Source organism: Mustela lutreola, chromosome 4 (assembly GCF_030435805.1).
Source record: "Mustela lutreola isolate mMusLut2 chromosome 4, mMusLut2.pri, whole genome shotgun sequence".
In the NCBI taxonomy this organism is placed as follows: domain Eukaryota; kingdom Metazoa; phylum Chordata; class Mammalia; order Carnivora; family Mustelidae; genus Mustela; species Mustela lutreola.
The window spans coordinates 51,801,265-51,825,703 of record NC_081293.1 but is presented as its reverse complement, the minus strand read 5'-3'; the positions used below and the strand labels follow the sequence as shown (position 1 = coordinate 51,825,703).

The 24,439-nt window shown below is 38.8% G+C and overlaps 1 protein-coding gene across 5 annotated transcripts in view; it reads left to right on the top strand.

Annotated features, from left to right (window-relative positions):
- KAT6B (lysine acetyltransferase 6B) overlaps nucleotides 1–24,439 on the top strand; it is a 188,790-nt gene that overhangs the window by 118,696 nt on the left and 45,655 nt on the right. For 3 of the 5 annotated variants that reach the window (XM_059169836.1, XM_059169835.1, XM_059169834.1), the window contains exons 4-9: nucleotides 2,509–2,617; nucleotides 14,864–14,979; nucleotides 15,223–15,304; nucleotides 17,926–18,058; nucleotides 20,818–21,749; nucleotides 22,800–22,921. In XM_059169836.1, coding sequence (XP_059025819.1) covers nucleotides 2,509–2,617; nucleotides 14,864–14,979; nucleotides 15,223–15,304; nucleotides 17,926–18,058; nucleotides 20,818–21,749; nucleotides 22,800–22,921 — 1,494 coding nt within the window. The remainder of the gene's footprint in view (nucleotides 1–2,508; nucleotides 2,618–14,863; nucleotides 14,980–15,222; nucleotides 15,305–17,925; nucleotides 18,059–20,817; nucleotides 21,750–22,799; nucleotides 22,922–24,439) is intronic. The other 2 variants (XM_059169837.1, XM_059169838.1) reach the window with 2 other exon arrangements.

The window sequence follows — 24,439 nt, the reverse complement described above, 5'->3', positions numbered from 1 at the left end:
CCATTTATTTGGACCTCTTTCTGACGGCAGTCCATTTTAATCTATTAACAGGGATTATTTTCTGAAACAGTTTATATGAAGCCTGATTGAGCATAGTGAATCATAATAATTTTGTGACCCATTTACATGCATTACTGTAAAAGTTTCATTTCTTACAAGTGACAATTTTTTAAAGTTAATTAGACTCGGCTATACTGAGGTTAGCAAAAAGTGCCTTGAATTATCAATAATTCAGCAGGGCAGACATTTCTGTATAATGCAGTGGTTTTATAGAGTATCTTGAGATAGTTATCCCTAAAATAAATGGTTGTGAGCATACATCCGCGTGGTAGGGTTCACTTGAATGTAGCGTGAAGTGATAGCATCTATGCTTTCTATTATTGGACAGAGTGTGGGACATCAGTCTTTCTGGCCATGAACTACTAGCAACCTTTGTCCTTTGTGTTACCTTTAGTTAAAAACGGAAAATGAGCGTGAGTGCTGGCTGATGGCCATGTCTTTCTTACAGCTAAAAATTCATTGGGGAAAGAAAAATGGGATTGCGGGTTTGGATTTGTTTCATTGCATGAATGATATGTGACATTTTGTAAATTATTTATCACCACAAGGATGGCAGCAATGGCTTGAGCATTGTTATATCAAATGAAAGTAGGAATCCCATTAGTACAAGGACTGGGTTTTAGCTAGAATCTATCAAGGGAATGTTGTCACTTTAAAACCAGATTGTTCTTTTAATTGCTATTTAAAGGAACAAAAGTGTTCCCAAGGTACTACAGTTGAGCAGTTGCAAGTAATAACTATGGATCCATAATTATGCAGTGCTGATTATCTGGCATTTAAAAAATTGTGGCTGGAGTCAGTGACCAATTTGTTGTAGCTTTTCTTTTTGGGTTTTTCTAGTACAAAGTGTTTTATACTCTGCTTTTTAACTGGGGCTACAAAACACATTTGCATAGCTACTTCAGAAAGTAAATCCTGTGCATATTAAAAGAACAAATTAAACTGAAAATAAGGGCAAGATAATGAACACATTGTAGGATGAAATTAACAATCATATTGAACAATTTTGCAAATCCTCAGTCATAAGATGAATTCTGGTTTTTGATGACATGTTTTCACAGTGAACCAAGACATTTGTTGGAATCATTATAACCATTTGAAATAGTATCTTAGAGATGAGGGTTTCTTCTTTTAACTGGCATATGTTTCTTCCATTCATTCAATTAACATATATCTTGAGTGCCTACTGTGTATCGGGCAATGTATTAACTAGGCATTTGGGATAGAGTAGCTGAACAAATTAGGTTTATTCTATGCTGATGTATATTTTACAAGTTAGACCTTGCAAAATCTTGTTTTTTAATTTACATTAAAAAAACATGTATGATTATGCTAACTTTTTCTGCCCTGAATTTTTGATTCATGAGATTCAAATACAAATACGTTATAGTTACATTCAGATGGCTAGAGACAACATGTGTGAAGGCTTGGAATATGCAATAAAATTTTAATTTTCATACAGTTTTGGCTGTTCAGAATAAATGTGACCAGATCTTTAGGCAGAGTCAACTATTCATACGAATGGGAATATTAGCATTGTTGGTAGCCATGAATAACGTTGGAGACACTTTATACATTGTTAAAAGCAATTTCCTCAGTGAGAGCTAAAGAGTACTAGAGGGTTGGACAAATGTTCTGTTGTTTCTTTTATTAAAGTGGGAATGTCAGAGATTGAGGGTTTATCTCTTTTGTGTGGCATGGTATGATTTACTTTTGAAGACCTTGGTGCCAGAAAGTTCTTGTTAGTGATCTTTTGAGCTTCCCAAGTGATGCTACAGAATTTTAAATTTCTTGCTTAGTTCTGACTCTTGTTATTATGTCACCTAAAACCTTAACAATATTTTAGGTCAAAAATTTAATAGATAAAATAATAGTAACCTGCACTAAAACAGTTGAGAAAGTTGAGTAAAAACAGTCTGAAATAACAACTAGATGATATTGATAAATTATAAGCTGAATAGATGAGTCCATTTATTATAGGCCTATAAATTAGAGCAATGATTGAGATTTCAAATGAATCTTTTCTTTCTTTCTTTCTTTCTTTCTTTCTTTCTTTCTTTCTTTTTTGGGGGGAATAATCTCTGTACCCAGCATGGGGCTTGAACTCATGACCTTGAAATCAAGAATCACACACTGTTCCGACTGAGCCAGCCGGGTGCCCCCAAGAGGATCTTCAATAATGTTCATTTTAGGAAGGTTATATAATCTATAAATGTCTTAGGTTTCATTGGTTTAATAAGAATTCCTTCTGAATCTTAAATACAGTATTTAGGAATACTTTAGCATCAAATAATTAAAGAGTTTTTAATCAGAAAATGTTGATTGGAATACCTTATTCAGCAGATTTTCCATTGTTAAGAAATATGTAAGAAGCTTTGACTTTAATGTTTTGTTGTTAATTTTTAAATGGAAAACTGATAGTATTTTTTCATTTTAATTTTATCATAGCCCCGTGCTGATCCCATTCCGATATGTAGCTTCTGTTTGGGGACTAAAGAATCAAATCGTGAAAAGAAACCAGAAGAACTCCTCTCTTGTGCAGATTGTGGCAGTAGTGGTAAGTTGGTATTGTTTCAAATGCGGGTATACCGTGTCTCCTCTATAGCTATATGTTATTTATAGACCTGTCAAAACTGCATTTGTATTTTAAAGCAATTATTTGGTTATTGCATAGTTTTTAAATTTAAAAAGTAAATGTAGGTGGGGGGGAAGTTAGGATATTAGCAGTGACAAAGATATTTTTGTTTATATAATGCTACATATTAAGCTTTGATTTCATAGCAGCACTGGTAATTCAGTTTGGAGTATTTTACATTGCAGATAAATCCAGTGTAGAGATTTCTAGGTTTTCAAGCTGAATACAAGTAGAATCACTTGTTTTCTATAACCCTCAGTCTCCATTTAAGAGGTCCTCGAGTTGGTGTATGTGGTGTTGCAGTTCATGACACCTACTGGTGAAGTGTAGTACAACCCAGCTCTGTGTGGCTCTAAATGAAAGGGACAGTGTTCTGGAAACTTCAGTGGCAGTATCAAGAAATCATCAGGCATGAAAAAGACTCAGATTGCCTAGAATAAGATAGAAAAAGAGTGGTCAAATAGGAGGTGATGTTGAACTCAAAGAATTGCTAGGTGGAGACACTGGATTGACCATTGGCCAAATTGCAGTACTCAAAATGCTATCAAAGTACAGGTACCTCTGCCTTTTCCTCAGTCTAAGTTATTAAGACCATGCCTTAAAATGGAAAAAGGAAGTCCGATTGTGCTTACACAAAGAATTTGTCTTACCAAGCCATTCTTCCTTCTTGCTAATCATATGATAGTTGCCTATGTTTTATATACACATCCAGGTTTTATTTTTTTATTTGAAAGAGAAAGAGAGGGAGACACTATGAGTAGGGGGCGGGGGGCAGGGAGAGAGGAGGACAAGCAGACTCGCTGCTGAGCTGGGAGCCAGGCATGGGGCTCTGTTCCGTGACCCTGAGATCATGACCTGAGCCAAAACTAAGAATCAGATGCTTAAGCGTCTAGCCACCCAGGTGCCCCTGTATGTAGTTTTATATATGGATATATATATGGGTATATATATATATACACATACACACACACTCCCAGCAGACTGAGTGGTGGTGAATTGGATTTCTAAAAAATAATCTCTTAGTGTTAATCTTCAAATGTTCTTCTCTAAGCCTACTGAAACTTTTTTCCTCCCCAAGTGTTACTTTAACATAGAAAACACAGTATTTCTCTGATGATGGTTATCTTGAAAAACAATAACAAACCTGCAAAATACCATAGCATACTGTTGTTTAGGAAGTCAGTATAGTAGTAGTTAAGAAAAACTCAAGAGCCAGCCATAGCCTAGTTCTTCTACGTTGAACTAGTTAACTATTTTGTGCCTTGATTTCCTCACTAGAAGAATTAGATAATGGTAGCACCTACCTCTTGGATTTTGTGGGAGTTCAATGAGAGAACAGAAGTAAATAGCCTAGGACAGGGTCTATGACAATTACGGTAAGTGTGCTATAAATGTCAGCCACTGTCATTATTTGGCATGTTTGATATTGTCCTTGATTGCTGCACGTAATTTCATATCTTATCATCATTTTTGACAGCTGCTTGATGGTTGGATAGAGGAAATGTTTCATTCACTGAAGAATGACAGTGTTGTGTAATGATTCTTCTTCCTCCTAGAAAGGTTTAACTGGATAAGCTCTATGTGGTTCTGTCGCTTTTAAGACCTGACTGGGAGGGAGCCTTGGAAATAAGACATTGCAAACTCTGCCTGAGAAATGTATTCTGACAGTCCTTTTGATGGGCTTTACAGATTCATTAAAATTCTTTACCTGCCCATGGTATCATGGATAGTGACAAAAGGGCATGGAAACATTATCTGTATGTTCAGTTTAATAAATTTCAACCCTACGATCTCCCTGTTTTATCCTGGTGAGGTAGTCCCTCACTCATCAGTTCTGACTCTGGAGTTATCTCTTAGGTTTTCTCACGAGGCTCACTCTGAATGAATTATTCTTTTGTTTAACTGCCTGATCACTTTAGTGGTGTGCACTGCCTATGGTTTACTCTTTGTGATTTTTAAGGTGGTACTTTAAAAACTACCTTCACTCTTTTTTTTTTTGAGTACCTATTTGTCTGGTTGCTGGGACAGATTAAAAATGCACTTAAATGTGGGAAGAAAAGTTCCCTTCATATATTTCCTTACCTCTGCTGATACACTTACTTGAGTTGATAAGGAATTTGAGATCGTTATCTGCTAGATCATAACTTCAAGGCCTCCTTCACAAGGTATAAAGGTGTAATTCTAAACAGGTACATCTTAGATTTTCTGATGTAATCAATCTCCCTTCGTCTTTCCCAGATTGAAAACCTGCCAAAGGAGAAGTTTGATCCCCTTTGTACTTGGAGGTCACTGAAATTTTTTTCCCCTAAAGTTTCTTATTTTACCAGGGTATGTAGGTGTAATGTTATGTTTTCCCTTTTAACAAATGGAGAGGAATGGACGAAGGATACTGCCTTAGAAGGCTTATATAGCTAGTTATTTTGTGAGCCAGTTCTCCCCTCCCACCTCCTTTCAGGTAGAAAAAGCCAGAGACTTTGGAGTCAAGGTGTGGGTCATGGCCGAAATTCAAGCCCTGGGGCATCATATCCCTTTGCTTAGAATAGAGAATAGCTAAGAGAGTTTCTCTGGACCCCACCAGGGAATCCTCAGTGTTGAGGTTCACTCAGTGTTTTCCTTCTATGTGCTGTGCCAGTCTGGATCTAGCTACTTTATTTTTTTATTTTGTTTTTTAAAAGATTTTATTTGTTTGTTTGACAGACAGAGATCACAAGTAGGCAGAAAGGCAGGCAGAGAGAGAGGAAAGGAAGCTGGCTTCCTGCTGAGCAGAAAGCCTGTTGCGGGGCTCGATCCCAGGACCCTGGGATCATGACCTGAGCCAAAGGCAGAGGCTTTAACCCACTGAGCCACCCACGCACCCCTGGGTCTAGCTACTTTAGTCAAGAAAAACCTATTGTTTCTACCTCAAGGAGATGCACTGTAGACATTTAGTTCAATGAGTAGCCTTTTATATGCTGCTCTCTAAATAGATGTATAAAAATCAAATATAGTTGTTCTTTGGAGAGGTGGGTGTGGGGGCGGGTTGGGATTCTTGTAGTTACAACGTTCTGTTGTAACACTTGATAATTAGGAGGCAAAAATAATAAAATGGGCTGGCATAGTACCCTCTAATAATGGTGCAAGCCCCATTGTCATGTATGTTCCAGTCCAGTTTCTGTAGTGGGAATTACAGAGTGGATGGTACCCCTAGTTGGCCTTACGGAAATAGCTACTATCTCATACTCCAAAGAGTCCATTGATTCTAGGATTGAATCAAAACTGTTTGTAATGATCAAAGGACTCCCTAATGAAAAAAGTTTAAGTGAAAGAAATGCCCAAAGCAGTATAAAACTAGAAGAAGGAAATATAGATGGCAGCCCATAAGGAGGATCGTTCTGAAATGTGTTTCCCATATGTGCCTGTTGGTTTGCAGTCGCCTGCGTCTGAAGTACCATTTGTGTGATGTCACACTTAAACTCTGCTTAGATTTCATAGATGTGAGTAATAAATGTTTCCTTCTCCTTACATCATAAAGTAAGCCAATTAGAAATGTCTTTATTTTTAAGGTGGCTCAGTGCTGCAAATGGGCAGTATTTTCTTTAACTATGTTTTTCTTGCTGCAAGTTCCTTTGAAAAAATAATTCAGGTTTGCAGGTAGTAAAAATACGAGGTGAGGTACAGAGTGCATGGAGCCTCAAATACGGTTTTCCAGGTTTCTGTGTGCCGGCTGTATAACTGTGGTTTTTATTTATCTCTAAAATGTGAAGGCTGACGTCTGTACCCAAGCATCCGTGGGACTGTTGTGAGCATACAGTGAGATCACGATAGGAGCATCGTCAGTCACTATAGAACATTACACAGATGGGAAGGATTATTCATTTTAACCGCTAATATGAATGTGGGAATCATCAGATAGTCATATTCAGGTCTTTGGAAATGTTGGGCCTAGGAAGTGATTTTACTTGACTTTCATGGATCAGCCTACTTTGAAATTAACACTGTTATATTCTCTTTGCCTCATTAAGACCAAATTATCTTTAATTAGCTTCACATAAGTATTAGATATTATACCAAATGAAATTTTGTGTCTGCTGCTCAGATTGCTGGGTGGTTAAATCTTACTTACAGATGAGTTGTGTGCATGTGTGTTTTCAAATTAGCAAATCTAAGATAAGTGTACAGTTCAAAATTACAGCATCATTCTAAGTGGATGCTCATTGAAACCGGCGGTGAAGAGAGGCTTCTGTGATGCAGCTGGGAAGGTAAGGAAAACACCCTTGTACAGCGGAAGGAGCAGGCACCGTGGCACCCAATACCAGTCTGCCCTCAAGGACCCCTGAAGTCTCCGCTGGGATTGTTTTTATGCATGTGTCAACCCGCAACAAAACTGGCCTGCCTTCTGCTCCCAGAGTCAGCTAGCTGCTAGGTGCAGTATGCAGATAAATAGGTATATTTAAAAAAATCACTTGTTTCTTGGCCACCTCGTGGGTGGTTCCGTTGGTCTGAGCACAGTTCAGTTCTGAAGGCAGTTGTGTCTGCCTTCTGCTCAGGTCATGATCCTGGGGTCCTGGGATCGAGTCCCGAGTTGGGCTCCTTGCTCAGCAGCGAGCCTGTTTCTCCCTCTGCCTCCCGCGCCTCCTGTTTGTGCTTGCTCTAGTGCTCTCCCTCTCTCTTTCTCTCTCTCTGACAGATAAGTAAAGAAAAATAATGTAAAAAAAATGAAAATAAAAATACTAGTTTTGGAGCGCCTGGGTGGCTCAGTGGGTTAAATCCTCTGCCTTTGGCTCAGGTCATGATCTTGGAGTCCTGGGGGTCTGCTCTGTGGTGAGCCTGCTTGCCACCCACCCCCTGGCTGCCTCTCTGCCTACTTGTGATCTCTCTCTTTCTCTCTCTGTGTCAAATAAATAAATAAATAAATAATCTTTTTTAAAAAATCGCCAGTTTCTTAAAGTCACTATGAGAAAAATGCCTCAAGACTTGGTTTTTCAGCTTCACCCTGAGTAGATGAGGACTGAATGATTGATTAGGTTGGGAGGGAGACCCTTGACCAGAGAGAAACCTAAAGATGGAATCTGAAGAGGAGTTCGTAGGTTGTGAGCCCCTGATTCCACAAGCCCACAGCTGGACTGACCAAGTGGAGAAACAGGAAGCAGAAACCTTGCGTCCGGCCTTTTATTCCCTGAAATCATGCGGGTCGGGAATACCTGTGGTGTGTGTGTACCAAAATCTAGAGGTCACTTTTCAGTCCGTATCAGACTCTAGTGTACATCTTTCTGTTCACACCAGATAGTCTTCAGCCCTGTTTGGTCTGTTGAAAATCTTTTTCCTTAACTGTTCTTTTCCTCTGGCTTCCACGATCCATATTCTCTGTGTGGTCTGTCACCACTTCCTTTCATATACATTTTTGTTTGCTCCTTTGTCTCGTTCCATCCCTTAAATGTTTCTTCAGGCTTCTGTTCTTAGCCCTGTGTTTCTTACTCTTTGCCTCATAGCTTCCCCTGAGCTCCAGACGCTTAGATAGAAATGCCTTCAGAATTTCTCCACTTGGACGCCCTATAGGCTTCTTAGAGTTAGGGATCCCAAACAGCCTGTGAACCTTGCAGTGCCCCTATTACCCCAAAACCACAAACACAGCAGTAACAGTAGAAATCTTAGCAAACTAACCTCTTTCTTCTCCTTAGGGATTTCCCATTTTAGCAAATGGCACCCCACTGGCCACTGATTCCACAAGCCGTCCTCTGTCCTATTCCCATATTGATTGTGTGTCCGAATCTGTATCCCACATCCTCAGTATATCCATACATTCCCACCAGAACCACTCAGACCTATTACAGTAACTTAAATCTAATCTTGATTCTCTTTCCCCTTAACCATTTTCCGTGCGATAGGCTAAGTGAATTTTTTTAAACTTCAAAATCTATTCCCAGATCTATTTTAGTCACGACCAATTAACCCTTAGGAAAAAAATCAAAATTCTTTAATATAGCCCTTGAACCGTCTTCTGGTTGGGCTCCTGTTAACCATGTTCTGCATCATGACACCCCCCCAATATTGTGCACACACTGGTTATAGTGCACCTTCCCTCTGTGAGTGTGCCATGGCCCCCTGTCCCTCAGCACACGCCAGCTTCTCCCACCTTTTCCCATGTAATGCCACTCATCCTATGGGTTTCTGTAGGAAGCCATTCCTCAAACGTCATGCTAGATTCATCCATATCTCTGAACCACTCTTTGTCACATGTTAATTCTAATTCTTATTTAATGTGTCTCTTTCCTGCTAGACTATATGATCTGAAATGTTTGTCCTTTTCCTTACTGCATCTTAGATGGACAGATGGTTGGTCAGATAGCCAGTCCTAGGGACCCGTTGTCAAGAGCGTTTATTAATTTTCCATTGCTGCTGTAATAAATTACCACAAGGTTGTCAACAGAACTCACTTTCTTGTGTTTGTATGACCAAGAACCCCATTTTCTTTTTCTCTTGTTTGCTTGCTTGCTTGGATTTCTTGCTTGCTTTCTCCCTTCTCCCTTCTTCCCTCCTTCCCTCCTTTCCTTCCCTCCCCTTCCCTTCCTTTTAAACAAACACGTGTGTGTGTGTGTGTGTGTGTGTGTGTGTGTATTTCAGAAAGTCATCTCCTTATAAGGATAGCCAAGTTACTTTTCAAGATAATGATTCCAGACATTAAAACACACACACACACACACACACATACACACACACAAGATAGATAAAATGGGATCTAATCCAATAGAGGTAAATTTAAAAATGTGCAAAGAATTTACCCTGCTGCTTCTCAGGAACCCTGTCTGGATTTCTTCCCTGATTCTGCTACGAATGTGCTTCTCAACTCAGGATCAGTCACCAGAGGCTCTCTGTATCACCTTCCCTCATACACTTAGGCTCTTTCACCATGAAGCTCATGTGACTGTTACATGTTTGTGTGTGTGTGTTTAATATATTTAAAAATATATACATATTCCTATTTTTTATTATATTTGTGTATATATATATATTTAAATTTTAATTTACAGTGTTATGTTAGTTTCAGGTGTACAGTATAGTGAGTGAACAATTCTGTTACTCGGTGTTCTATCAAGGTTAATGTACTCTTAATCCCCCTCACCTATTACCCACCTCCCACCCACATCCTCTCTGGTAACCATCTGTTTGTTCTCTATGTAGTTAAGAGTCTGTTTTTTTGGCTTGTCTGTCGTCTTTCTCCTTTCTTTCTTAAATTCTGCATATGAATGAAATCATATGTTACTTGTCTTTCTCTGACTGACTTATTTCACTTAGCATTACACTCTCTAGATCCATCCATGTCACTGCAAATGGCAAGATTTCATTCTTTTTTTAATGGTATAAGACTCCACTCCACATACACACACATGTGCGCGCACACACACATATATCTTTATCCATTCATCTGTCAGTGGACAGTTGGGCTGCTTCCATAATTTGGCTATTATAAATAATGCTCCTATAAAGTCAGGGTGCATATATCCTTTTGAATTAGTGTTTTTGATTCTTCGGGTAAATACCCAATAGTGCAATTATTGGATCATACAGTAATTCTATTGAAGAACTTCCATACTGTTTTCCACAGTGGTGGCACTAGTTTGCATTCCCACCAACAGTGCACAAGGATTCCTTTTTCTCCACATCTTCACCAGTACTTGTTGTTTCTTGCGTTTTTGATTTTAGCCATTCCACCTGGTGTGAAGTGATACCTCATTGTAGTTTTGGTTTGCATTTCCCTGAGAAATGATGAGTATCTTTTCATGTATCTGTTGGCTGTCTCTGTGTTGTCTTTGGAGAAACATCTGTTCATGTCTTCTGCCCATTTTTTAATTGGATTATTTATTTTTTGGGTGTTGAGTTTTATAAGTTCTTTATATGTTTTGAACACTGATGCTTTATCTGATGTGTCATTTGCAAATATTTTCTCCCATTCAGTAGCTTGTCTTTTAGTTCTGTTGATTGTTTTCCTTCACTGTGCAAGAGCTTTCTATTTTCATTTAGTCCCAATGGTTTATTGTTGCTTTTTTTTCCCTTGCCTCAGGAGACATATCTAGAAAAAAAGTTGCTACAGCCAGTGTCAGAGAAGGTACTGCCTGTGCTTTCTTCTAGGATTTGTATGGTTTCAGGCCTCACATTTAGGTCCTTAATCCATTTTGAGTGTGTTTCTATCAGTGGTGTAAGAAAGTAGACGAGGTTTATTCTTTTGCATGGAGCTGTTTAGTTTTCCCAACACCATTTGTTGAAGAGACTCTTTTTCCTATTGCATGTTGTTGCCTCCTTTGTCAGTGATTAATTGACCGCTATAATTGTGGATTTGTTTCTCTGCTTTTTATTCTCTTCCATTGATCTGCATGTCTGTTTTTGTGCCAGTACCATCATGTTTTGGTTACTGCAGCTTTGTAGTATAACTTGAAATCTGGAATTGTGATACCTCCAGGTTTGTTTTTCTTTTACAAGATTGCTTTGGCCATTTAGGATCTTTTGTGGTTCCATACAAATTTTAGGATTGTTTGTTCTGGTTCTGGGAAAAATACTATTGGTATTTTGATAGGAATTGCATTAAATCTGTGGATTTAATGAACAATAATTGTTCTTCCAGCCCATGCATATGGAATGTCTTTCCATTTCTTTACATTGTCTTGAAGTTTTCTCGTCAGTGTTTTATAGTTTTCAGAGTTTAGGTCTTTCACCTCCTTGGTTAAGTTTATTTTTGGTTCAGTTACAAATGGGATTATTTTCTTAAATTCTCTTTCTGCTGCTTTATTATTGGTGGGTATAAACACAACAGATTTCTGTAGATTGATTTTTATATCCTGTGGCTTTACTGAATTCATTTATTAGTGCTAATAATTTTATGGTGGAGTCTTTGGGTTTTCTGTATAGACTATCATGTCATCTACAAACAGTCAAAGCTTTACTTTTTCTTTACCAATTTGGGTGCTTTGATTCTTTTTTCTTGTCTGATTGCTGCAGCTAGGACTTGCAGTACTCTGTTGAATAAAAGTGGTGAGAGTAGACATTCTTGTCTTACTTTTGACCTTAATGGCAAAGCTCTCAGTTTTTGTTTTTTTAAGATTTTATTTATTTATTTTTAAAGTAAACTCTCTCCCCAATGTGGGGCTCAAACTCAAATCCCTATGACCAAGAGTCTTACTCCTCACCAACTGAGCCAGCCTGACAACCCTAAAGCTCCACTGAGTATGAGTTAGCCGTGCCAAGATCCCCATTTTCTTGCTGGCTGTTAGGTAAGTGGCATTCCCTGCTTCTAAAGGCCACTCATATTTCTTGGCTTCTGGTTTCCCCTTTCTTCCATCTTCAAAGCTAGCAAAGCTGGGTGGAGCCTTTTATATCCTCCCCTTTTCATCTCATTTTACTAACCCAGCTGGAAAAGATTCTCTGCTTTTAAGTACTCATCATTAGATTGTCCCTATCCAGATAACCCCCCATAATTTCGTCTTAAGACCCGTACCCTTAGTCACCTGCAAAGTTCCATTTACCGTGTCAGGTACGATAGGTACAGGTTACAGGGATTATGGCGTAGACATCTTTGAGGGCCATTATGCTGTCTACTACAGAGCCCATGTTTTTTTCTCCCATAGTACTTACTCCAAAAATTATTTTTACTGGTTTGTGGTTTCATTGGTACTTGTTTAATTTTAAACAGTATTCCTTTGGTTTTGCTAGATAAAACTACTGTAAGCGACTAGTGCTTCATATATGTTTGTAATAAGAATGAATGAATGAATAAATACATATTATGCTCTCAGATCTCATAAACTGCGCATCACAAAAGTAGAATAAAGTCCAGAAAGACAAACAACTGTGAATTGTCAGCAGAGCAATATCCTACATTTTAGAGGGAATTGTTGAGTTTATGGAATGGTTAAATGGGAGGTAAGGAATTTCATTATCAGTAGCAATTTTGTCCTTTTTGAACTACTGTAATTGTGTAATGATATATCAAGACTCAGTTACCAAAAAAAAAGAAAAGAAAAGACTCAGTCTTTTGTGTTAATTTAAAGGGGCATGAGAAAATAAAGTGGAAATGTTTCTTCATCCCTCAGCATCTTTATAGAATCATGGACATTTAGAGCTAGAAGGGATCTATGGCCAATTCTCTTGAGCTAAATAAAGGTAAGATTGCTGCCTAAAGGAAAGATAGGCTCAAGATTCTAGATGACAGGGTAACTTAAATGATAGTTTTGAGATACAATATTGCTTAAAGTGAGAGAAAGCAAAAAGAGGAAGAATTTTTGTTGCTCTTGATGGACAGTGGCTAAAATCATTAATTTTCAAAATGTGTAATCATTAAAAAGTATTTTCCATCGGATCTCCGTGAGAATAAATAGTAAATTATAATAAGATGTGAATTACCTTAGTTACTGAACACTAAACTACAAAGTACAAAAGCAGATTTAAATGTAGAGAAAACTTTAGTGCATGAAATTGAGGTCATATGTGCTAGTGATGTATGACTTACAGGAAGTAATAAAAAGGGGGAAAAGAGAAGTAAATGGTATACTTTTAAGCTGATGGGACCTATTTTAAGGGTGGAATTTAAATTGCTGTTCTTTAAAACTTGAGTTCTTGCCCCCCTCCCAGCTATATATAAGGAGGGGGGAACCCTGATCAAAGTAGATCTCTCCCCTCCCCATTCAGAGTATACTTCTTAAAGTAGACCAGCAAGCTGTCTTTGTTTGCTGTTCCTGAGCAGAAAGAAGTGATTGATGCCATTTTTATATATTTCAACTTCCTCCCCCTGTGCTACTCATTTGAATGAGAGGAGCCCTTATAAAAAGAAATGGTGTCATAGGTTAAATGCATCTGCCTGGGTGTCTCTGCGTCCTGAGGTTGTAATCCTATGACAACATTTTATTTCCTCAACATCTTACATACAGATGTTTGGAATATATATGTTTTTTTAACTCAGAAATAGTGTGCTTTTATTAACGGTATTGATGATTGATTTTGAATGTTTTTACTTCAAAAAGCCCAATCTCCTAGTGGGTGGAATTTTATGAAGCACCTGTTAAGCTTTAGGGAGGAGGACCTTTTTGGCAGCGACCCAAAATACATATTTAAACAATGAGCCTGCCAAAGTCAGGAAATTATAAAACAGTTTTGAAATTGCAGAATCTGCTTTTTTTATTACCCTCAGGTTTCTTTTGCAGCTTGGTTATAAGTTCTTTCACATGGGATTTACTAATGTTCTTACTATTTTAAGACCAGATTTAGAAAAATAAAATCAAGTTTAGAGAGATCTCAGGTTTGGGTGATAAAAAGACCATCACATTTTAAACTGAACTGTCTTCCAGAGAGTGTAGGCTCACACTCCCTAAGCCTTTTGGAGGAATCTATGACTGAGGGTAGCCTGGGTGGCTTCCTTGAATGGTATTGCCCCTCAGGGTATCCACTTTCCCTCTGTGTTGTGAGCAAAGCTAGATGTTAAGTGTGCCCAAAATAGTGTGAAAAAGCTGGACACGCAGAAGAATGTGGGAAACCTGCAATGGGTGTTGCTTCTTGTCATATTCTTTTTGACCTGGATCTTCTAACCTCTTAAATCTCAGATTCATAATTTTTGCTTCTACTTGCAAAATTTAAATTCAGGGACCCAGGGGCAAGACGACAACAGTATGGTCTGTGTATATCCCAGCAATGGGATACTCTCTGTATAATTTTTTTTTTTTTTTTGCATTTGTAATAATATTGTTAAGCAGGTCCCTACCCCCCATTTTCTTTAGCTGTCATTGTAAGTTCTATGATTTCATTACACAGAGCAGGAATCACTTGAACTTCACATCCTCCTCACAGTTCAGCAAACCAGGGAGTTTTTGTTAAAGTTTTTGGTTGCTGAGGAGGGCCAGGGAAGGAGATGAACCGAAGGGACAGGAATGAGAATGTGATCAGAGCGTATGTTATCTCCAAGTTCTCCAAGACATCTGATGGGAACGGGTATACAATTCTCAGATTTCTCTTAGGGAAACATTTCTGTAGTCAGGGGTAGAAAAAGGCAGAAAGGGAAGTACAATTCAGATTCTCTGATCTTTTTGTATTTTCCAGTTCTTTAAGTCTTCAGCCAACATTATCCCTCTTTACTAAGTATGACGGAGTGAGAATTGAAAAAATCTAAAGCCACATTTCCGTAAAGTAATTTGCTTTTTATTCTTCTAGGACACCCATCGTGCTTGAAATTTTGTCCTGAATTAACAACAAACGTCAAGGCCTTAAGGTGGCAGTGCATCGAGTGCAAGACGTGCAGCGCATGTAGGATCCAAGGCAAAAATGCAGTAAGTAGGGCGCACCGCGGTCCATCCCCAGGTAAAGGGCAAGCTTTCAGTGTTAAGGTGTTTCGTTTTTGTAGGCTGTTGCTGTTTTCTTTTTAGAGTTTTAAACACATGTGATGTCAGATTTCAGCAGGGATCATGCTACCCCTTCATTATATTTTGTTATTATTCATGGGCTAAGATGAGAGTTTGTGGCTTTTTACAGCTTTTTCAGTCTCAATTACTTTCTACTATGTTATCTTACAGGATAATATGCTTTTTTGTGACTCCTGTGATAGAGGATTCCATATGGAGTGCTGTGACCCCCCACTTTCCAGAATGCCAAAAGGTGAACTTTTAAACCATAGTTAAAATGTGTTTTATTACATACACATTAGCCTTGTCCAGCTCAGAGATCTGCAGGTTCCGTAAGCGTTTCTTTGCCCCTCCTACCCGCCTTATTCCTGTGGGTTTGGCACAGCCTGTGAACAGAGGAGTGTAAAAGCATTTAGTTTGCAGGTAATGTATATAATAAAGACTAATTCGGACACAGGGATAAAGAAGAGCCTTCCTCTCCCACAACCATTCCCTTATTAGAATAGGTTAGGTAGGTCAGAAATTCAGAACATTCTCTGTATTATTCAGTACCATGTTCAGAGGTGAGATTCCATAATGTTGTAATGGTGTCTCCAAAGTCCTACTACTGGAGGCATCCCACGTTTCTTGGCCCTTAGTCGATAATTTGAACATGAGCCTCTGAACCATTTTATCTGGATAAATCCATATGGTGTATGGATTTCTGTCTCTGTTTGTTGTGTAAGTAAGCCTAGCTCAGCTCTTTTTCCTCATTTTATGATATATTAAACATTAAAAATAACTGCCTCTTTATAAAATTTATTCACTTCTTATTGTGAAAGATTTAGTAAATACAGATTGACAGAAAGGAATAAGAAGAATCAGCAGAAATTCCTCCCCACTACACACTTTTTAAAAAAAGACATGGGGCATTCTAAACATGTTTTTGTAATCTTACGTCTTCTCCATCTTTATAAGATTCTAACATCCCCACATCAGTAAATGTTCTCCTAAACACGGTTTTTAATGAGTGCGTAGAACTCCATAGTACAAAGAGGTTACACACCTGGTGACTGGCCGCAGTAATGCTTTGTTGGGACAACGTACATGTTGGGTTTTTTTTTAAAGATTGTATTTATTTTTTTTGACAGAGACACAGCGAGAGAGGGAACACAAGTAGGGGGAGTGGGAAAGGGAGAAGCAGGCTTCTGGTTGAGCTGGGAGCCCGATGCAAGGCTCGATCGGAGAACCCTGGGATCATGACCCAAGCCAAAGGCAGATGCTTAACCCACTGAGCCATCCAGGCGCCCTGCAACATACATGTATTTTAAACTCCTCTAAATGTGTTATGGGCAAGCTGGTACAGCATTCTTAAAATTTTGAATTTGCGTCCTGTAGGTAGAGTACGCATGTTCACCTGGCCCCAATCTCACTCCTTCTTGTCTTGTGTTCCAACTTGCTTCAATCACATGCATTATCCCTGGGTGGCTCCTGAACATACTTGATTTTGCAACCCCATGTGTAAACAAACCATAACTTACTTAACCGGTCCCCTATGGTGGACATTACAAATGTTTTCAATTTTTTCCATCCACAATTATTTCCTTAAGATAAATTCCTAGGGGAGGAATTGTTGGATCAAAGGCCATGTACATGAAACATTGTATCAGTTTTCGGACTGACCACCAGTGTGTGAGAATACCTGTTCTCCTGTATTTTTGACCAACACTCACCATTACTGTATTTCATTCAGTCTAAGACACATTAAAAAAAAAAGATGGTTTGTATAGTCATTAGTGTCTCATATTCAATGAAATACAGTGCTGTTATTTAAAATTTTGATGTTTCATGATTTTTTTTTTCTTTAAGCAGTGAGATTGAAAGCATTTTGTGTTTGATTATTGGCTGTTTGTATATCATCTTTGTAAAAAGCTTGCTTTTACCCTTAATCATTTTTCTCTTAGTGTTTTCACCTTTTTCTTACTGATTTGTAGAAGCCCTTTATATTTTTATGTAGTCCAATCCATGAATCTTTGTCTTTATGGCTTCAGTCTTAAATGTCATTCATGCTAAAAGTAAATAAATATCCACATATTTTTCCTGATACTTGTAACATTTAATTTTGTCATAACAGTCATCTGCCCAGAATTTATTTTTATAAAGGATAGGAAGTATTCTTTTCCTTCCATATAGATGGCTGTTTGTTCGATCACTACTTCACTGAGTAGTCATTTCATCCTTTCCCCACTGACTTGAAATACGACCTTTTGATATGCTAAACTTTTCTATAGGCTTCCGTTGTTTTGGTCTAAAAATTCTTGTCCAATGACCTATTTCCCTATTCCAGATGTATAGTTTTAATTATTGCAGCTCCACAGTACTTAAAATTCTGTTTTAATTCAAAAACTATCTTTTATACTGATATTTTCTTTTTCTTTTTTTTTTCTTTTCTTTTCTTTTTTTTTTTTTTTAGTGTGGAAGATTTCCAGAAAGAAATTAAACAAATTTTTTTTTTTTCCAGAAACTCCAAAAACCGAATGACTTGAAAATGTGTCCCTCTAATCGAAAGAATACATATTATCTGACAGGACTGGGTTTTCCTGTGTGTTTATGTGGTGGAGGGAGGTTTGGTGACACGTTGCAAAAAGCCTCACAGAAGGCTTTGGACATAGGGGCAGGCAGCCCTCTGCTCTCACCACCTTGACCTCTCGGGGAAATTGACCTTTAATGATGGCTTCCTGAGGAGGATGTGGACACAAGGGAGTGACCTACCTTCTGGAATAAAGTTCTGCATACAGGCACCCTTGGGCAGCTTATTTCAGCTGCAGTTTATATTTAATATCTTCTCCTAAAATGAAACATTAAAATATTTTTTTCATATATATATTAATTCAGGGATGTGGATTTGCCAAGTCTGCAGACCAAAGAAAAAGGGAAGAAAACTACTTCATGAGAAAGCTGCACAAATAAAACGACGATATGCAAAACCCATTGGACGACCGAAAAATAAATTAAAGCAACGATTGTTGTAGGTTGAGATCTTATCAAAAGACATCTTTTATGTTGTGCTTTAAAATATAGGCGATTGTAACCCCCTTAGATTCCACTAACTTTTTCGTGTCATTTTACAAACTCAAGGGATGAGGAATAGTTCTCCTTCTGCATAGGCTGTGGAAATTTTTTGAAAATAACATTTTTAATTACAATTGGCATTTGGGGATCTTCTGTTGGCAGTATCTGTGATACAGCAGGGCGGAAGCAGAATGTAAGAATTGGAAACAATCATTCTGCCTACTTTATTACTGGCTTGAACATCAGAAAGGCTTAATTATATAAATATTTTTATGGAGATTTTAAAACAAGAGAGGGATTTATTCACATCTATGAGTGGATCCATTTTTCTTTTTCACTCCAGATAGCATTTTAGAAAAAAAATACTTCTCTGGTGCTAATTTAGTATTCCAGCCTTTAAGATCCCTTGTATGAAGTAGGAGCCTCTGAGAAACCTGTAAATGACTGTCCTCGTGTTTGCACACACAGAGTTCGACAGAACCATTTGGTATGTGCACATGTGTGCAGGCATACATTTGAAATAACACGTTCGCAGTGGCCTGCACATGTACTGTGATAACCTCGTTTCTGCTAGCCTGTGGCCATACAGTTGCCATCAAGGCCCAGTAGAACATTTAGCAGGAGTTACTTAGAGAAGTCGAGGAAAGATGAGGGAAGAAATCGATGTTTTTTTTTTTTTTTAAACCTTTACACTATAGAATTGATTGTCAACATTAAATAGGGGGTTGCATATCTAAAGGAGTTCTGTTGCCCACCTCTTTAAGTTTAGTGAAAGGGTCACTGTGCTGTAGAAATGAATAGATGTTCTGTGCACTCTGTGAACAAACACCAGATCCCTTGTCTTACTTGCTACTCTTCCCCCTCATTTTATCTGAAACCATTCACTACCTTACCTGCTCTCGGAAGAACCATCTCTCCTGCACCTCTGTCTCCCAGCAGAGAAATAGAAAATGCATGTTCCTTTATTGAGTTGTTTCTTATTTTTTTATGAAAGCCCTTTAACTGGTGGACATTTTTAAATGGAACTTTTGTTAATTTCTCGAGGCAAACATGAAACATTTATGCATAAAATCTTTCATATTAGCATCATTTGAAGTAGAATTATATGTTTTTGCATTCATCCTGTGTAAGCATTGTTCTCAAAATGGGACTGTATCCTCAGGGCCCAATTAAAAAAACCAAATTAGGATATAAACTTTCTAAACAAAGGACACAGCTGAAAATTGCATCTGGCACCAGTCCTAACTTTTTGTTTGTCCAAAATTGTCCTTTGAGCTTAGGAATTTTTAAGACAGTCTAGGGAGTTTTCCTTTTTACATGCTTTATAAGCATCTTATCCTTTCTGGGCAATCGATTCCAGATACAGTCCAAATGCAGCATTCTAATGGGAAACATTTTAGCTTGGATGATTGTTTATTGGTAACCCTTACTGTGACACTAGAGCTCTCCAGTGTTAACCTGATTTGGCTGTAGCATTGGTGTCAGGCAGAGCTCCTGGCGGCGGAGCGGCCTCAGATGAGCCCAGTAGCTCGCCCCGTTGATCTGCACCAGAATCCGCTGCAGCTGACTGCGGAAATTGTTCGTTAATGTGCAGGACCACCACCACCCTGTGCTCTCCTCTTTGTAATGAAGATATTTTTATAATGCAATATCATATCATTTTCAGGCTTCCATTTCTTCATTATGAGCCTTCAGCTAAATTGATAATTTTTAAAGTGCATTCTTGGGCCCCAGCATTGCCATAATTCACATGCAAATGTTTCTATTGTATAAAACTCTGCTGCAAAATGGGTAGCTTTCCAAGCCCTAGCCTGAGGTGAAGGCAGGCAGCTGCTGCTCCTCTAAGCAGCTGTGGTAGTGGAGTGGCCTCTGGTCTCTATGGACCACACAGCTGGATGGGCAGAACCAGCCTCAAATGAGTCGAAGTAGTGTACAGAGATTCTGATGCCAAGTATCTGATAAAGACCATGGTAAATGTGCTGCTTCTTCACCAGACTCCATGTCATGTCTGACCCGCTGTAGCTTTTCTTTAATCATTTCTTCAGTTTTTGCTATTGTTGTCCTTTTTTCAGCAATATTTTATGCTGTAACTAATTGTCTCCTCGACGTAGAGAGTATTACTGGTTATCTTACCATCCTAAGCATAGACTGCTGAGAGGAAGAGGGTATCTTTAATGTTTTAACAACAACAAAAAAGTACTAAGTTATAAACCTGCCCGAATTCTACTTATATGTCTTCCAGCTGAGTTAAAATTGCTTCTCACTAGAGATAAGATGAGCTTATTTTTTCACTTCTAGATCATACTTAACGACTTACGTCCTTTAATACTTTTTAAAAAGATGTAGGAAATCAGAATGACTTGGGACCATACAGGGGGTACCATTTTTATTGAAGTATCAGGGAAGCCTTGCATGTTCTTTGAGTCGCTTCAGAAATTGTCTTAACTTGCATTGGCCCTGGGTCCACGTGGCTTCTTCCAGTCCCTCCCTGATGGGACCCGGGAGAATCATAACATGCACAGGGAGTGGCTGCTCCCCTTTTGAACAGAGAAACACCTAGATGGAGACACACACACGCAGACATCGTTCTTAGGGTTGCAGTTTGACTTCTTAAGTTTAAGCACATGGAATGCATCTAGTTGCTATAAATTTGTTTTAGCTACCTTTCTAATTCTATTACTGAATGCTGATACTATTCTCTAAATTTTTGCCTAGGTCTGTAACCAGTGATGAAGGATCCATGAATGCATTCACAGGAAGGGGGTCACCTGGTAGGGGTCAAAAGACTAAAGTCTGTACCACACCTTCATCTGGTCATGCTGCATCTGGGAAGGACTCAAGCAGCAGATTGGCTGTTACAGACCCCACTCGGCCTGGTGCCACCACCAAAATCACCACCACCTCCACCTACATTTCTGCCTCTACACTTAAAGTTAACAAGAAAACCAAAGGGCTCATTGATGGCCTTACTAAGTTCTTTACACCATCACCTGATGGTCGCAGATCACGAGGTGAAATAATAGACTTTTCAAAGCACTATCGTCCAAGGAAAAAGGTCTCTCAGAAACAGTCATGCACTTCTCATGTGTTGGCTCCAGGTACCACACAAAAGCTAAAACCTCCACCTTCTTCACTTCCGCCCCCAACCCCCATCTCTGGTCAGAGCCCCAGTTCACAAAAGTCCAGCACCTCCACTTCTTCTACCTCTCCCCAGAGTTCTTCTAGCCAGTCCAGTGTGCCCTCCTTGAGCAGTCTGACTAAGAACAGCCAGCTGAAGGCACTCTTTGACGGACTCTCTCATATCTATACCACTCAGGGACAGTCTCGAGAAAAGGGACACCCAAGTTATGCACCACCCAAACGTATGCGTCGTAAAACTGATTTACCTTCCACGGCAAAATCTAAAGCCCATTTCTTTGGAAAAAGAGAGATTAGAAGTAGGTTTATTGCTCACTCCTCCTCCTCTAGCTGGGGGATGGCTAGAGGACGTATTTTTAAAGCAATTGCTCACTTCAAGCGAACAACTTTCCTTAAAAAGCACAGGATGCTAGGCAGATTAAAATATAAAGTGACCCCTCAGATGGGGACCCCCTCACCAGGGAAGGGGAGCTTGACAGACGGAAGGATTAAACCTGATCAGGATGATGGTAAGCAAAAGGTCAAAGCTCCAAACAAACCTGCGTCCCGTCCCTTTCTCCCCCAACCCCCCAAAAGAATAAATCAATCAGTTCCTATTTGTCACATAGGTCTTAGCTATTTCTCTTGTTCTCACTTCACTTTCATACAGAAACAGTGAAACTTTGACCTTTTTCTAATGCTGACTAAACCTCCAAAATGTTTTTTTTTCCAACTAATACTCTCCCACCTTTTATTATTTATTTCCATCTGTAGTGACACTAGGACCCCCAGATGCCTCCATAGTGTTGCTTTATGGCTTTGTAGTCCCGCATGAGTAGCCACTGTCGCGCTTCTGCCATGTACCCTGCCGTGTTGCCGCGGCGCTGCTCGTTTCTGTGCTGTCAGTGCTTCCCGCAGAGGGGGGGGTCCAGCTCCTCATTTCCGCTCCCTTTGCTCCATTGCTTTCTCATGACCAAGATCATCCTGCTTCCTTCTCCACAAAGCCTGATCTGTGATTCTGTGAAGTGTGCTTTTGGGTGTGAGTGTGTCTGTGTGTGTATTCACCGTAGGGAGAAAACGGAGTTCATGATTTCATTTTAACAAATTGGCCCGTTACATTTGCTACCCTTTATAAACCAAAACCAAAACAAACAAACAAAAAAGAACCAGAAATGTGTCATTTCGACAAAGCGGTAGTTCTTTGCTTTTTGGGGTTCTTTGTGTTTTGTGTTTTTTTTTTTTTTAAATCTCAAAGGGATAATGGGAATTCCATAACTAGACATTGATACAATGTCTAATCTCAGTTGAAAAATACAATTTTGCTTTGTATTGCTCTTACTTTCCCTCATTTGTTGGAACGATAAGAAGATGACATTGGTAATTCAAATAAAAATTTGGGTACAGCAGGGAAAGGGTACTGCCGGATCTTTTGAGCAGTGCTTAGATACAAAAGCTTGTAAAGCTTTAAAAAAAAAATCCCTATTTGCCCACTATGCTAATTTGGTGCCATTTTGGTAATATATGGTGGTTACTTATGATTCAAGTCAGTGAATGCACTTTCTGCTGGTTTTGAATGACAGATACTGAAATCAAAATAAGCATCAAACAAGAAAATACAGATATAAATGTGATTGGAAACAAGGATACCGTTACCGAAGAGGATTTGGATGTTTTTAAGCAGGCCCAGGAACTTTCTTGGGAGGTAAGGCCAGGATACCACATTATATAGTAACAAGGATAATCTGTGATTGTTACATGTGTGACGACTATGAAATTACTTCTTTGATTTGATAGTGAATCTCCCCTCAGAGTCCTACTTGTGGTCCTTTAACTGTTACATGATTGTTTTTGTTGACTCGAGCTTCAAAAGCAGAGGGACTTCATAGAGTTGTCTCCACTCTCAAAAGTTGATAAGGGCTCAGCTGGTCTCAAAAAACAGACCAGAGTAACAGTAGTTGAAGCAGACTTGGAAAAATGCTTCTAAGTTTGAGGAACTAGATGTCTGATCATTTTCATGGAAATGTAGAAAATAACAGTTTTAAATGGTTAAAAAGAGCATCGCTTTTAAATTTACCAGTGGTTCTTCCAGCACAGATGGCCAGCCATATGAAAAATGTCTCATAATTTTAGCACTTTGGCATTGATTAAGACAATATTGTGTTGTTTGATCAGTTATAATCAGTTTCCTTTTCATTGTCCAGTAATTTGTTTAAATGATTCCACTTAGAAGAGTAACTCCAGGTAGTTTATTGTCACCAAAACAGGTGACAGGTAAGGCTTTTGGACTTTGCGAGCTCAGATTTATTATGGAGCATGGATTTGGTAGCGTTAGCAGACCAAGTTCAGTTTATGTGTCAAACTCTTCACAGATGAGCTCCCTGCCCCACCTCACTCTCTCCTTGGTCTGGGGAGGGGTCTCTCTGTAGGCTCTTGAGCTTCATTTTTAGTAGCAGCCACTTGGGCTACCTACTTCTGATGGTTTCTCACTTAAGGAGTTCTTGGATATTTTCCATTCCTCATTCTGCCCCATCAGTATGCTTTGTATTGGTTTCCTTTTACTAAGATAAATGTCAGAAATGCCCCCAGTTTCTGGGATTTGAAGTCATTAAATATTACCAAATTTTCAGCCTACTTCTGGCATTCATAGATAGACGTGATGAATAGTGGACCATTATCTGAAAGATGCTTTTAAATTTTAAGCCCCCTTTCATATGGTAACACCTGCATTGCACTCAACAGCGTTTCTTGTCTGTATTAGGCCGGCAGACTTCTTAACTTCATGGGGCTTACTGCTTGGGAGTAAAGGGAGTAAGAGCACATGGATTTTAAACTACAGACTTTCACAGTTGATGGTATAATTACAGTTGGGATCACCATTAACTTCATGGAGGAATAGGAGACCGTGAGGGTGTATAACCTCCGGATCTTCTTCTAATTTATTCAGTTTTATTGCATTGCACCAGGTCATTAAATTCATTCTGTTCAATAGGCATTTGTATGTATTTACATTATACTCATTTCCTGTGTTGGTAATACTGTTTCTTAACCCTAAAAAAAACCCTTAGTTTGTTGATATGTGAACCTTATACAAAGTTGACGATTATTGTACAAGATCCTCTAATGTGTTTTCAACAACATGAAAACTCCCCATGAACATTAGTGCCTGTTCTTGATTGGGTTTTCATAATTCACTGGTGAAAGAACCAAAAGGTAAGTGAAG